We start from the raw sequence: 13433 nt of genomic DNA on the forward strand, positions 1-13433 counted from the left end.
TGATTTGTAAGATGGGTTAAACAAAAGGAGACTTTAAGCTGTATTAAACACTAGGAATGAATTAAACAAAAACCCAAATGAGTGGTCCAAATGAAATAAATTATGCACTGTTGAAAAAACTGATTAGCCAGTTTGTTGTTATTGTAAGCACCTTATTCACTGTAAAACAATTTTAAGAAAAATTAAACAAGTGCTTTAATTCAATTGTTAAAACAATTTGTCTCTTTTATTGATAAAACTATTCCCATGAAAAAGGACTCATTGCACTGAAAATTTTTCAATGTTATATCCATACTCGTTAATACATGACTTTATATGGGTGAGTAACTAGGGACTTGAAGTTTAGTTATCGCTGAATACAAAATAAATCATTAATAAACGATTCCGTAATAAAAATTATAAATCCAAAACGGTTGTTATAAAAAGACACAGTTACCACATTTCTGCATTAAATGGGCATAAACAGGCAAATTTAATTTCTTTGCCTTTGGACTCTTTTTGTTTAATGGAAAATGAGAAGTGAATCCATTTGTGCGATTTAAAGATTTCTCTTATGAACAGTATTTGAGAGAAACGAGTCCAAAGTTGAAACTTTGATGGCCTTCTGTACAATCATGGAAGCGGATTTTACCACCAAACTAATTCTAACGAATCACATTTTGTGTTTGCCGCTGAAGTGAGTTTGCATTGTATTCGCGAGATGTCAGTTATATTGAATCTGCTGCCATCTGTTGTTCAAGTTTTGCCAAGTTTCACCAGCCGATCTAAAGGTGAAATCAGGTTCAGAAGAAAAATCTGGTTAATTAAATTAATTGCAGTGTTTAATTGATTTTTTTCGTTCGGTTCATTGTGTCACCCGAGTAAAATGTTTGTCCGATTTGCTTTTGCCTCCGGTAAGTTTTTATTATCAAGTGATTATTGTACTTTAACAGTTACTTTACAATGTTCACCTATTTTGCTAATGTTACTCAATGTCAACAAATATTTTGATTTGGAGAAATTTCATTTTCATTTATTTTTTATTTTGTATAGGCTCAGCGCTAGCTAAGGCATCTAAAACTGGATTGAGTCAACAGACATTCAACAGCATTAGAGGCTTGACTACTAAAACTATTGGTGTTTTTGGTAATGAGCTCAAGGAGGTCGATGTTGAAAGTGAAGTCACTCCATTTAAATCTCATCTCACTCCTAGTACTCAGGAAAAGATTTACCCCACAGTTTTGGACAATTACGAGGATATTCCAGTTATTGTTGACGGCAGAGAAGTTAGAGTAACTCGCGATGATTGCTGTCCTGCATACCCTCTAATACCTAACTTAGCACCTCCTAATGCAAAGCCTGGTGAGACTGTAAAAGAAATTCCAAAAGGTGTCAACATGGCTGAAATTCTGGGAGTCAATTTCGCTGAAAATATGCCAACTATTGATGATGACAAAAATCCGCAGCGTGATTTGGTAAATTTCCCTGCAGATTATCAAAAATTACAAGTTGAGGCTCCAGTTTACAGAATGTTTTTCTTCCCATCTTGGTGGTTTGATCCATTCTATAACAAAACTGGAGTAACTGGACCTTACATTGCCGTCACTGGTATCACTATGGCTGCTCTTTCTAAGGAATGGCTTGTGCTTGACCACAGTGTTCCTGGTGGTATCGCTTTTTGGATCATTCTCTTCCAAGCTTTGCAAAAATTCGGTCCTAAGCTTAAAGATCACTCTATTGCTGCATTCTTGGTACGTTTTTCTATCTTCCTCACCCCTTTTAATATGTTTAATATTCCAGCTCATTATTTTTTACTTTCTTCATTTCAGAAAACCATGCGTGGATGGGCTGATTGGAAAGATGGATCAGTCAAATTACTCAACAATATAATCGAGTTTAACAACAAGGAAATCCAAGTCGGTAAAGATCCCAGCCCACTTTTCAATGTTTATCGTGAAAATGTTCATCTCCAGAGGGAAGCTGAATATCGAAAACAATTAATGGCTGTATACAAGGAAGCAAAACGAAAGTTGGACTTGCAAGCTGCTTTAGATGAGGGCAAGAAACAATTCGCTAGACGATACATGGTCAATTGGATCATAGAAAATGTCAACAAGAGTATAACACCTGAGAAAGAGAAGAATATCTTAGACCAATGTATTGTTGATTTGAAAAATTTATCCGTTAAGCGAGCAAACTTCATCTAGATTGGCTTTTCTAGCATGAATGATGAAGAGGAGGCTACTGTCGTTTTAATTTGTAAAATATCAAATAATAGGTTCTTTGGAGAGAATCCACATTAAAATCATTAAGATGTTATTTTTTGTGTTTTTTTAGCTATATCTTTCCATAAATAATTTCATGGTTGGACTTTGATTTATACAAAACAAGAAAAAAATATTTTGGGCCAGTTTAGTTATTAATAAATGCGCTCTTAAAAAAAGTATCATAAGGACGTTTGATTTTCACATTTTTGAGTGCTCTTCGCTAACAGACAGTACATTAGATTCAGGCAGAACATAAAATTGCATTAAATTTAATGCTTCGTTAATTTAAACTAATTAAACAGAAAAATATTAAGATCCCTTGATGAGCTAAACTTTCTCTAAACATATTCTCTCGGTTTTTTCGATGCGTTAAAAACGCGTATAAATAAATAATTTGGCGTTTTATTCCATCGGCTGGTAAAAACTCTAGTTTCCCAGCATAGTAAGTGACTGACTGACAAGACATTCAAAAATTTTCAAAACTTTGCTTTCAAAAATTTTTGCACATAAATTCTCTAATGATTATGGAATAATTATCAACAAATCAAAAAGTCTGATAAATTAGCTACGCAAATAATTGAATATCCTGATTGCTGTTGAAGACCAATGACATTTTTAATATCAATAAATCGGCAGTAATTAGTTTGTAAGTTTTTCGATACAATAGATGTTTTTACAAAATAACATTTCTACAGATGACAGATTATAAAACTACATCGGCTTGAAACTTTGAACATTCGCAAATCTTCAAAAAGATCAAATCTAAAAATTGAAATCACGCTTTTTTGCCATACTTTGGCTCTTCAAATGTTATTTGTTTATCTCGAATCACACATTGCAAGTTGCATTGTCCAGTTCTCACCCATTTATGACACTCAATTGAAGGTTACATGAAGACTGCATCATGCATATTCAATCCAAATGATCTTTTTAACGAAATCTTTGAATTTGCATCAACCGTAATACACAATTAACAATGCTTATCAACATTGGTCAGCTCTTTTGGAAAGAGCAATTATCTTGACACCTTTTGTTGATTTACCCAAAGAATCGAGCTAAACGATAGTATCGATTAATTTAATTAATCGATACTAATTTCATCTGTTTCCGTTAAAATTCATACGTTTCCTTTCTTGTCTTGAGTATAAATTCACGACACTTCATCAAAGCAATCTTCATTATTTTATAAATTGTTATTTCGTTTATCCACTCGTTTGATCCAGTTTACTCATTTGTGCATTGAAAATGCAACACACTAGCTTCAACAATAGCTGAGCTATTATGTTAGCAGCTCTACTTGGAAAAGCTGCGATGTTACTCCACGTGTTTACCTTGGTATAGATGTTTGAACATATTCATGAATCCTTCAGGTAATGTCTCCTCTCCCTTATCATACTTTGTTCATTCCACCCTCTTGGAGTTTCATGTTAATTATTAGCTTGAAACTAATGCTAAGGGTAGGAATATTAATTTTCGATTGGCCTTCGGTCTTCGTTGTCTCAATCATCGAAAGCCATCCTCTAACTCTCGAACATGTTTTAATGGAATTATTTTCTATTATAGATATCAATGACCTTAGATGGCTGACTTGGACTTCTGTTGGCATATTAAGGAAGCTAAAATATAGTGATGGTCGGTGTCAAAGCTATGATTTTGAGATTCCTAGTAAAACCTCTCCATTGGGTGGACTAAAACATGGTATCGAAGTCAATAATTGTATTGTTGAGTGCCTCAACTCTTACCAGCTATTACAACCGTAATGATTATGACTCGCGACATGCTTGTTTATTTAAAATCAATGTTGATTAAAAAATGAACAGCCCAAATTATAAAGCAAAATGCTGTAGATTAACCATCCAAAGTCACAGAAAAAGTGAAACTATGAATTAAATTTAAATTATTTACACTGACTACTTGCAAGTTATCATTACTTGTACGACCTTTTATTGGTTAACCTCTTTCAAGCAACTCTTTACATTAACCTTTCTCTAACCAAATGGGAGTCAATTTTGGCAACCCAACAAATTAAATTAACTTTTACTTGTTTTTTTTGTCCCATTCAATTGTGTCTCAACTGGCCATTATCTTTGTACCATTGTTATCATTATAATCAAGACTGAATAGCATATTAAGTGAATTGAATGTAACAATTCAATACTCATTTTGCAGTAATTTTTGCTTCCATTACAGTTTTGTTGAACAAATTGATTACCCAAACTAAAAGGTAACCAAGAAATGCTGAAAATAATGACAACGAGTATCATCATCATTATTGTCATTAAGCAAAGAGTAAAGTTGAAAGGAAAAAGGTTAACGTTATTTGTGAGCCTCGGGGTTAAATTTTCATGTCCATTGGCAACTAAAAATTTGCACAGTAAAACAGGTAAACAACTAATCAGTTGTTTTTATCAATGCCGAGAAAAAGAAACCTTTTTCATTTTCATCATTTTTTTTCCAAATGTTACAATAAAAATGAATTGAAATTAAACTCACTTGCTTTTGTCTGATTTATACATAATACTAAAGATATATACTTGGATAAGCTAAAATGTTAGTCAAATCTTGGCTCACCTTTCACCTTTCACCATCTTTGAAGAGAAAGTACAAGTCAAAAAAAGACTTTCTCCTCAAATAAGCTTTGAAGAATAAAAATGAAGCAAAAACCTTTCACCTTCTGTTTCCATTTGTTCATTTCTTTGCCTTAAATGTCGATAGACCTTTTCTACCTTTTGTGTGCATACAAGAACACATGAACATTGTACCTTTCATCTTCAATGTAAAAGTAAAAGGAGAAGCTTAGAGCCGGCAAACTTGACCTGCCTTGACCCTCGGATAAAACCTAGAACATTAATGTTAGACACTTTCCAGGAAATAAAATGCAAACATCAAACAATGACAACACTAAATAATTACAATTGAAATCAACAATTGTACACTTCCTAGTAATCTAAAACTAGCCAAATACAAGGCAATTTCCCGTCCAGCAAATTAAGCCAACATTAAAACCATTTTATCGATCATTGGTCAAGTATTTCCCTTTAAAACAGAACCGTAATGTTTCAGTCGCTAGCAAAAACAAATTATCCAAATATCCTTTCAAGAATAACCCTAACAAGAACAAAAGCATCACAAGGATGTTGAGAAATTTAGAAGCAAAACACGCTAAATATTGACTTTACTATTGGCATTTAGCTCTTGACCATTGATTTACCATTCAATTTAACAGTTTAATCATTCAATCCAATACAAAAGATACTGACAAATTGTGAGCATAAAGTGATGTCAATTTTGCAAAGTCGCTCAGCAAAAATAGGAAATATGTTCAAAAATTGACAAAACTACGCTAAGCTTAGGGATTTATTTGAGATTTACCTGTTGATCAAAAAGCTTTGAGTTTATCAGCTAATAAAAGTCTGTCCTTTGTAAAACTGTCAGACCTAAGGTTAGTTTTGACAATTTTACAGACATGTTCTGTTTTTATTCAATCTATCTTGTCTAGTGATTCTGATGACAATTAACTAAAATTATTCTCGCTGATAAAACAAGCATGATTCATGAATGAAAAGCAATGCAAATGAACCGATTTCAACATTGTTTCTTTGAAATTGTATCTGATCAATTTATAAGAGCAAACAGATTCAAATTTATACAGAGTAAATAGATTGCGAAAAATGACTGTTCAGGCTTAGTCATTCATACATTTAGCTTTGCCAAATCAAACATTTTTTGGGTATCTTTGGTTCTTAATAATTACCAAAGTGCTTAATATTTTCATTGATTGTTTTGTTTGAAATGGTTAAGAGTAATTTATATCATTCCATTTCGCAAGTTGATTACAACTCTGGTACTTTAAATGATTACTTATTTCGTGTTATTGTTTTCATAGTCTTTTTAACAGATTAATGATCGTCACTTGACGTCAACTAAACAGAAGAGTGAAAAGAAAATCGAAATCGAAATAAAAACAATTTACTGCTTTATTAAGCAAAGTTCATTTCTAAATGTTTTTATTTATCGTTTACATGCCGTAGAGATTTGTTAAAAAGTCAATAACCATTGACGATGAATGCAACAGGTTAGACATTATTGATTGAACCATTTTTCATAAATTTTTCCTCCCTGAGCATTTAATGACATATGATGGTTGTTTTTTACGCCGATTGCATCGATTGACAGCATTTTGACCAGCGAGTTTGTAGAAAAATCTCTCGACAAAATCTTCAACTTGAGCAGAACATGATCCAGAAGTTGATCCAACAGCACATTCTTGAAACTTTAGGAAATCACTGAAAAACAAAGAAAACACAGAATTAACAAAATGATTCAACTGATGGGATAATTGCGATTACTTACCAACAGATAGCATCTTGAGTGAAAACTGTCAAGTTGAGCCGATTTGTACCAACCAAGTGAGTAACGAAAGTCGCATATTCGTCTGAACAATGATTTTCTTGGTGTGACCATCGCCAGAAACAAGGTTCATCTAAAAAAAAGGATAAAGAATCATTTAAATCTGGATGAGTTTAAATATGATTGAAATTAAGATAATTTTTGCAATACGAGACAAACAATGATTTTAATGGTTATTGTTTGTATCGAAGGCAAAAATAGATCATAAAGATTGATTTATTTTTGCCTTTGCATAAACCACAACAATCAACTACATAACAGAGGCAAATGATAAATACAATGGTTATATCTTTAACTAATCCATCATTTTCAAGTTAATATACATCAGCTGCAAACAAAGGTGTCGTTTTGGTGTAAAAACAAAAAAAATGAATCGTACGTAAGTATAATTACTCATTCTAGAAATAAAAAGAGTAAATTGTATGAATTTCAGTATAAATAATAAGCAACGGAAACCGATTCTTCAGATTAGTTTTATCCAAACAAATTGTTGATTCAACTGTTACTTATAACTATATCTTTCTATCGTTTACAAGATGATCTTTTTGGGTTTCACGATTGCTGTAAATTTTCTAGTGTTGGCTGTTTCAGCTAATAAAACTGTTCCAGTAACAGACTCAACACCAGGCCAATCGACAAGTGATTTTAGGCCTCGAACAGCTGCCAAAGTATGGAATCCTTGTGGTACTAATTGTCCTTTAACCTGTGCCAATCCTAAACCTCGAGCCTGTATTAAATCATGTAAAGCTGACTTCTTCTGTCCTTCAGGATATTTGGAAAATTCAATTGGTCAATGTGTTTTTGAAGAGGATTGTGACAACTTGCAACCGATTCCAATTGATAATCCTGTACCTTTACCTCGACCATTCCCAAGATTCCCAGGTTTCCGTCCATTACCCAGACCTTGTCCAAAACCTTTCCCAATTTCAAATCCTGAGTCAACTGTTGAAAATTCAACTGATGTTCCAAATGATTTTAGTCAATTCCCTGAATCAAATGATTTCCAATCCTTCGAACCAGTTGATTTTCCTGTAATTAAATTATCGATGGGCCCAGCTCGACCAAAACCAGTCTTCCAAATATCTCCAGTCAACTTTGATCCAATCGCTGTAGCAAATGGAGCTCCAATCCCACCACCAGCTGTAGTTCGTACTTCTGGATCTAATTTCCCTTATATCTCAATGCCAGCCATGGTACCAAAATCTAAGCCTTTGATTGATTTGGATCCAACTGTTCCTCGACCTGTACTTCGAGTCAGCAAAGAACAATCATCTGAAAATGAAAATTGATGAAACTGTAAATCATTAATTTTGTACTGAATCTTATTGTTAAAATAAATAGTTATTCAAAAATGTTCAGAACAATATTTCACTGCACAATCACATTGACCTGTAAAATTTGAAACACCGGTCAAACAAAAATTAAGCTTTTCTCTTGTTAATAAATGAATATTTAGTAAATCAATCAATAACTCAAATAAATCATTGACTCAACAAATCATGGAAACGGTTTTTACTCAGATGACGAAATTAGAGTGATCGCAACAGCTAGATGATTTTACGGAAAACCAAATGTAATTTAATCATTAGTATCTCAATATGTATTTAAATTTATCATAAATGATCTATCTGATAGCTTTGGTCAGAAAAATCTATAATTATACCAAACCTTTTCCATGAATGAAAGTAGTTTTAATTACTGAAAAATGACAGAAAATTACTGATCAAACAAATTGTTAAATGTTAAAACGATTAAAGTTAAATTTAATTTTATGGATATCAAAAGTTTAAAGTCACTTTAAATTACTATTGTTACTATCTATTGCTATTTGCTTTTGTCGAATTTTGTTGCAAAATTTGACTTGATAAACATTGAATATATTTCAAGTGTAAATAACTTTGAATAAACTTCTAATTGATGTCAAAAGCGGCAAATAAATTCAAAATGAATCATTTACGGTTTTGCAATTCACAAAATTAAGCTAAAGAGTCAATCACAATAAACAGATCCAAAGACTTTGTACAGTTTTTGTAATTTTCTTACGGCGACATCATAATTGTCTTCTAAGGTGAAGGGTCAACAGGACTAATGGGTCAATCATTAGAGAGGCTAATTGTTTTAATTGTAAAATTTAATGGTTTCCTCATGAAGTTCACCTAGATGGCACCACAGGAAAACTACAAAAAATGAACTCGAGGAAAAATTTTAATTTATTTATTTCAGTGTTTTGTATATCATTTGTGTATTAAACTATTTTTGAATACTCCGTACACCTGATGTTTTTATCACATAGTTTGATTTTCATTTGTCATTGTCAAAAACTATCAAGGTAAGTCTGTGTCTTTCAATATACTATTTTATTCTTTTAAAAAAATTTGGTGTGAATGCAAATCAAAATCAAACAAATTTTGACTCTTGTTTCTATAGCAAGGTGAAAAGAAATAAAACTCGAGGAAAAACTGACTAATCTGATCAAAACATTGTAACAATTAATCACAAAATAAACTGTAGATAGAAGTTTTTGCAAGGAATTAATATTCTGAACATGAGGAAAATGGGTGGAAATAGAGACAGTAAACACATTAATTAGAGTAAACATATTTGATTCGGTAGTATTTAAGGAGAGATGGAAAGCAAAAGAAATTCATTCGATAAAACGATCAACTTACCTACTATTAAATTAAATCTTAAAAACTATATTAACAAAACTCAATATGAAGTCCATGATAATTATTTTGGCTATGCTCTTCTCCTTTGCAGCTTGTACTCTTCCCGATTTATCTGCTTCAATCATTATTGGTACTACTGGTGCTTCGAAAGTATTTACTGAACAGTGCGAGAAACCAAAAGTATTTCTTGAATGTGGATCAGCATGTCCTCCAACTTGTGCTAAACCTAAACCCACAGTTTGTACGCTTCAATGTGTTAAAGGCTGTTTCTGTCCAAAAGGCACATTTTTGAATGATTCTGGAAAATGTGTTGAGAAGTGTTCGAGCGATGGGAACCCTTGGTGCCCGAATTCAAAGGTATACACTGAATGTGGATCAAACTGTCCTCCAACTTGTGCTAATCCTAAACCCGGACCCTGTGGATCTGCTTGTGTTAAAGGCTGTTTCTGTCCAATAGGCACATTCGAGAATGCTGCTGGAGAATGTGTTAAGCAGTGTTCGAGCAATGGTTCTAACTCCCCAGGCAATGGGTCTAACTCCTCAGGCAGTGGGTCCAGCGCTTCGAGTGGGTCCAGCGCCTCAAGCGGTGGGGCTAGCTCTTCTAGCGGTGCGTCCAGCGCTGCGAGTAGTGCATCTAGTTCTTCAGGCAGTGGACCTGTTTCTAATGATGGTTTTATCCCGAAAGTAAATAATGATTGTGGGTCAGCATGTCCTCCAACTTGTGCTAATCCAAACCCCGTTTGTACTAAACAATGTGTTAAGGGAGCTTTCTGTCCAGAAGGCACATTCGAGAATGCTTCTGGAGATTGTGTTAAGACATGTTAATCATAACGGTAATAGAACCACAATAAATGTTGAATATCTGATATTGCTTGTAACATTGATGATAATTCAATAAAGATCATTTGAATACACTGATGTTCCACTGTTTAGTTCTTTTCACTACTTTCCCAGGTAAGATTTCACTGAATAACAGCGAATCTTGTAATGCACTGTTTAAATGTAGATGATGGCTGTGATCTGGTACTTTGATGGGTTTTAACTTAGCAAGAATGAATATGAGTTGTGACTTACCAGTGCTTTCATAGATGCCTTCGGTACAATTGGCATTAGAGAATCGGATGACTCTTTCCTTCAAACCCTTTCTGCGCGGTAAACAATCTACTCCATGTTTTGTCTCATTCCAACAATCATTGATCTGTGAATACAATAGAAATTATAAATAAAGGTTGTTATATGATAACTGAATTTGTTACATGAAAACGAAGCAAACAAGTTAATAAAACGAATGTTACTCATAAATTCATACCAAGAATTTCGTTACACCACAACGAGCATGTAAATCACCCTTTGAATTGATTGGCAAGTCACTATCAAATAGATTTTTCATAATTGAATCACCAACAGCACAAACATAAGGACAGGTTGATTTCAGAGAGCCACTTCCATCTTGATCTGGTAAGTAATCTAATCAACATGGTAATAATAACAAATAAAGAGTTGAGGTTGGAGCAAATTAATATTCAAAATCACAATAAATATAGATAAATCTGATAGTTCTGTTTAAACAGATGACTGTTATAGCAAACCTTGAGTATCTCCATATAATAACCAGGTTATAGCTATCCAAAGGCTTATTAACATGTTTAAAATTAACGCGCAAAACAAGAGTCAGAAAGAAGTGAGAACAAAACAGACAAAAGATGGCTTACTGCAAACAGCAGATTATGTAAAATGTTAAGATTTAGACTCTGCTTTATTGTTGATTAATTAACTTTATAATTGTGCTATCATTTTAATGTCATCTTAACTAGTGTAAAGAAATATCTATTGGAAACATTACTTGGAAATTACAATCATGTTAGTGATCGATGAGACCAATAATGCTAACCCAAGCAAATAAATATCAAACCTCTTCTGCTAAGGATTTACCCAACAACCCAAGTGGTGAGTTAAGCAACAAATCTTTATTTTGAAATTAACGGTTTTTTTGCTTTTTTTATTCAGGAACATTTTCCGTAAATTATCTCCAATTAGAAATGAATTGCTTCGAACTAATATAATTGAATTTATATACAAGAAAAATTGTTCAGTCTTGATATTTACCTCAAAAAGTGAAAATCAACTTATCCATCGATGTAAACAGTTGCTGTGTCATTAACTTGACTGATCTATCTGATTGTTCAAGTTTGTTTTCTGATTTCATTTGGCTTAAAATGAATGGTTGGATGGAAAGAGACTTCAATTATATTCCATGTTTCGAAAGGAGACTAAAAAATTACCAAATGGAAGATACTTATAATGGTGGTTATCACTTGAAAGTTTTATTTCAAAATCAGCTTTCCATATTGGATGATGATGTTATTATTTTAACCAATGATACTCTTTTTCTGTGAATTTCAGTGAAATCTCTTTCAAGAACAAATTTGTGGAAATTACAATCTAATGCTTATGTCATGAAATCGTTAAATATTTCATGATAATAATAGTAACATTGGCAACTCTTTCATTGGAAATTTCCTTGCTCCAGGATTTCAAGTCTGTGATATTTATATATTTAACAGACGATTGATGATATGATGTCGATCTTGAAAATTAATATTATCACAGTTATACAATCACTTGTATCTGTTGAAGATTAATCTTACAATGTTATTCTCATTCTTGATGACTAAACAACAACACTTGTTCAATATCCATTGAACTTAAGGCAAGTTATAATCCAACTATCAAAAGGAAATATTACTAATTTTTCTAATTGTAAAAATGAGTTTTAAATTAACTGCTTTTGATTTGTATTAATGCGAGTAGGTTATTTTATGTTTCGACTTACCGTTGATTACTATCTTGACAATAATCGAATGATTCACAATTGAAATCATTTGATTGAGTACATGTTTTAGCACAATCAGCTATTGATCCATCAGATAGGGTTGACACGGCATCCAGAACTAGACTTTTGCCAGGATAATCATGAAATAGATTCATAAATGATTCTGAATTGGAAATGAAAGCAAAATTAATTCAAGAAGTACAAATCAATGTGACAGTATATTTACTTTGATAGATGTTACACCCGTCTGCATGACTTGTTTTGTCTTTAAGTGAGTCTTGCAATGAACTTGATGTTTCTCCACTCAGAATACATTCCTTATTCTGATTGACGCAATATGAAAGTGTATTACAATCATCATCATTCAAACAAGCCTTGAAACAGTCTTGAAGAGTACTTTTCTCGATCTTGAATTGTGCTTCATTGAAATGTCGATCAGTTTCAATCATCGGAAAATCTTCGGCTCTTAAAGGCCTGGAACCACACTCATATAGTTCCTGGGAAATATCATCAATCTCTTCAGGACCATTCACAATGAACATATCTATACAGCCGGTTATCGAGGCTTTATCTCTTATCTGTTGTAACACGCTTGACATTGTCGATAAATAATTTTTGTTGATCAACGGTTCAACATCGCACGTTAAAGATCTTGAATAAGATCACATTTTTCACAGTATTCTGTTTCATAAAGAAAAACCGATTTTACAAAAATTGAACAATCATAATCATCACAATAACTGAAATCAATACAGTTGGGATTCGCAGTGCACAGTTGTCTACAGTCCTCGACTTTAAATCTTCTTACAACATTTGAAGGATTGATAATTTTAAATTGACCCGAACGACGATAAGCCTCAAGGAAATTTACACGATCATAAAGCTTAACAGTAACATATGAATTAGAGTCGACTTCTTGAGTATGAATTTCACCAATGCTAGTAATTTGAATGAATGAAGTCAATAAACTTTCAGTAGATCTCTTGATTGTTTCACTATTGTATCCAGCCATCAAAGGATCTGAGATCAAGAGTTGAAACCAAGTATAGCTTCCAGGTTCTTCATAACAACCAGAAACATCGAATCGATCTTCATAATCAATGTCAAAGTCTTCGTAATTAATTATGGTTACTTCAATCTGAGTTGGTGAATCAAAGTAATCAAAATAATAATCGTTTCGATTTTTGGTAAATATGACTTTAGTTGGCACCACACGGCATGAACAAAATCACGCGCATTCTTTTTATAATAATAGTCGACAATGGCAGCAATATT

At 32.8% G+C, this 13433-nt stretch overlaps 4 protein-coding genes and 1 long non-coding RNA gene across 5 annotated transcripts; 4 read left to right on the top strand and 1 right to left on the bottom strand.

Moving 5' to 3' along the window:
- Positions 1-768: 768 nt before the first annotated feature.
- Positions 769-2298, top strand: ATPsynB (ATP synthase subunit b, mitochondrial). The gene is made up of 3 exons (XM_015938576.3): positions 769-893; positions 1033-1730; positions 1809-2298. Exons 1-3 carry the CDS (start codon positions 866-868, stop codon positions 2184-2186), a joined length of 1104 nt encoding a protein of 367 aa, XP_015794062.2. The 5' UTR covers positions 769-865; the 3' UTR covers positions 2187-2298.
- Positions 2299-3136: 838 nt separating this feature from the next.
- LOC107370269 (uncharacterized) lies at positions 3137-4156 on the top strand. The gene is made up of 2 exons (XR_001570585.3): positions 3137-3616; positions 3810-4156. It is a non-coding gene; the product is annotated as an uncharacterized LOC107370269 (long non-coding RNA).
- A 2080-nt stretch (positions 4157-6236) lies between these two features.
- On the bottom strand, positions 6237-11052 carry LOC107370286 (uncharacterized). The gene is made up of 5 exons (XM_015938280.3): positions 10915-11052; positions 10635-10792; positions 10400-10523; positions 6600-6729; positions 6237-6532 (listed from the first exon to the last, which is right to left on the bottom strand). The coding sequence occupies exons 1-5, from the start codon at positions 10967-10969 to the stop codon at positions 6349-6351; spliced, it is 651 nt and encodes a 216-aa protein (XP_015793766.1). The 5' UTR covers positions 10970-11052; the 3' UTR covers positions 6237-6348.
- Positions 7132-8012, top strand: LOC107370284 (uncharacterized). The gene has a single exon (XM_015938279.3). It carries the CDS (start codon positions 7193-7195, stop codon positions 7943-7945), a length of 753 nt encoding a protein of 250 aa, XP_015793765.3. The 5' UTR covers positions 7132-7192; the 3' UTR covers positions 7946-8012.
- On the top strand, positions 9312-10243 carry LOC107370283 (uncharacterized). Its single transcript, XM_015938278.3, has one exon. It carries the CDS (start codon positions 9371-9373, stop codon positions 10148-10150), a length of 780 nt encoding a protein of 259 aa, XP_015793764.2. The 5' UTR covers positions 9312-9370; the 3' UTR covers positions 10151-10243.
- Positions 11053-13433: the final 2381 nt, after the last annotated feature.

Source organism: Tetranychus urticae, chromosome 1 (assembly GCF_039701765.1).
Source record: "Tetranychus urticae isolate SD_2017Ah chromosome 1, NJAU_TeUrti_SD_1.0, whole genome shotgun sequence".
In the NCBI taxonomy this organism is placed as follows: domain Eukaryota; kingdom Metazoa; phylum Arthropoda; class Arachnida; order Trombidiformes; family Tetranychidae; genus Tetranychus; species Tetranychus urticae.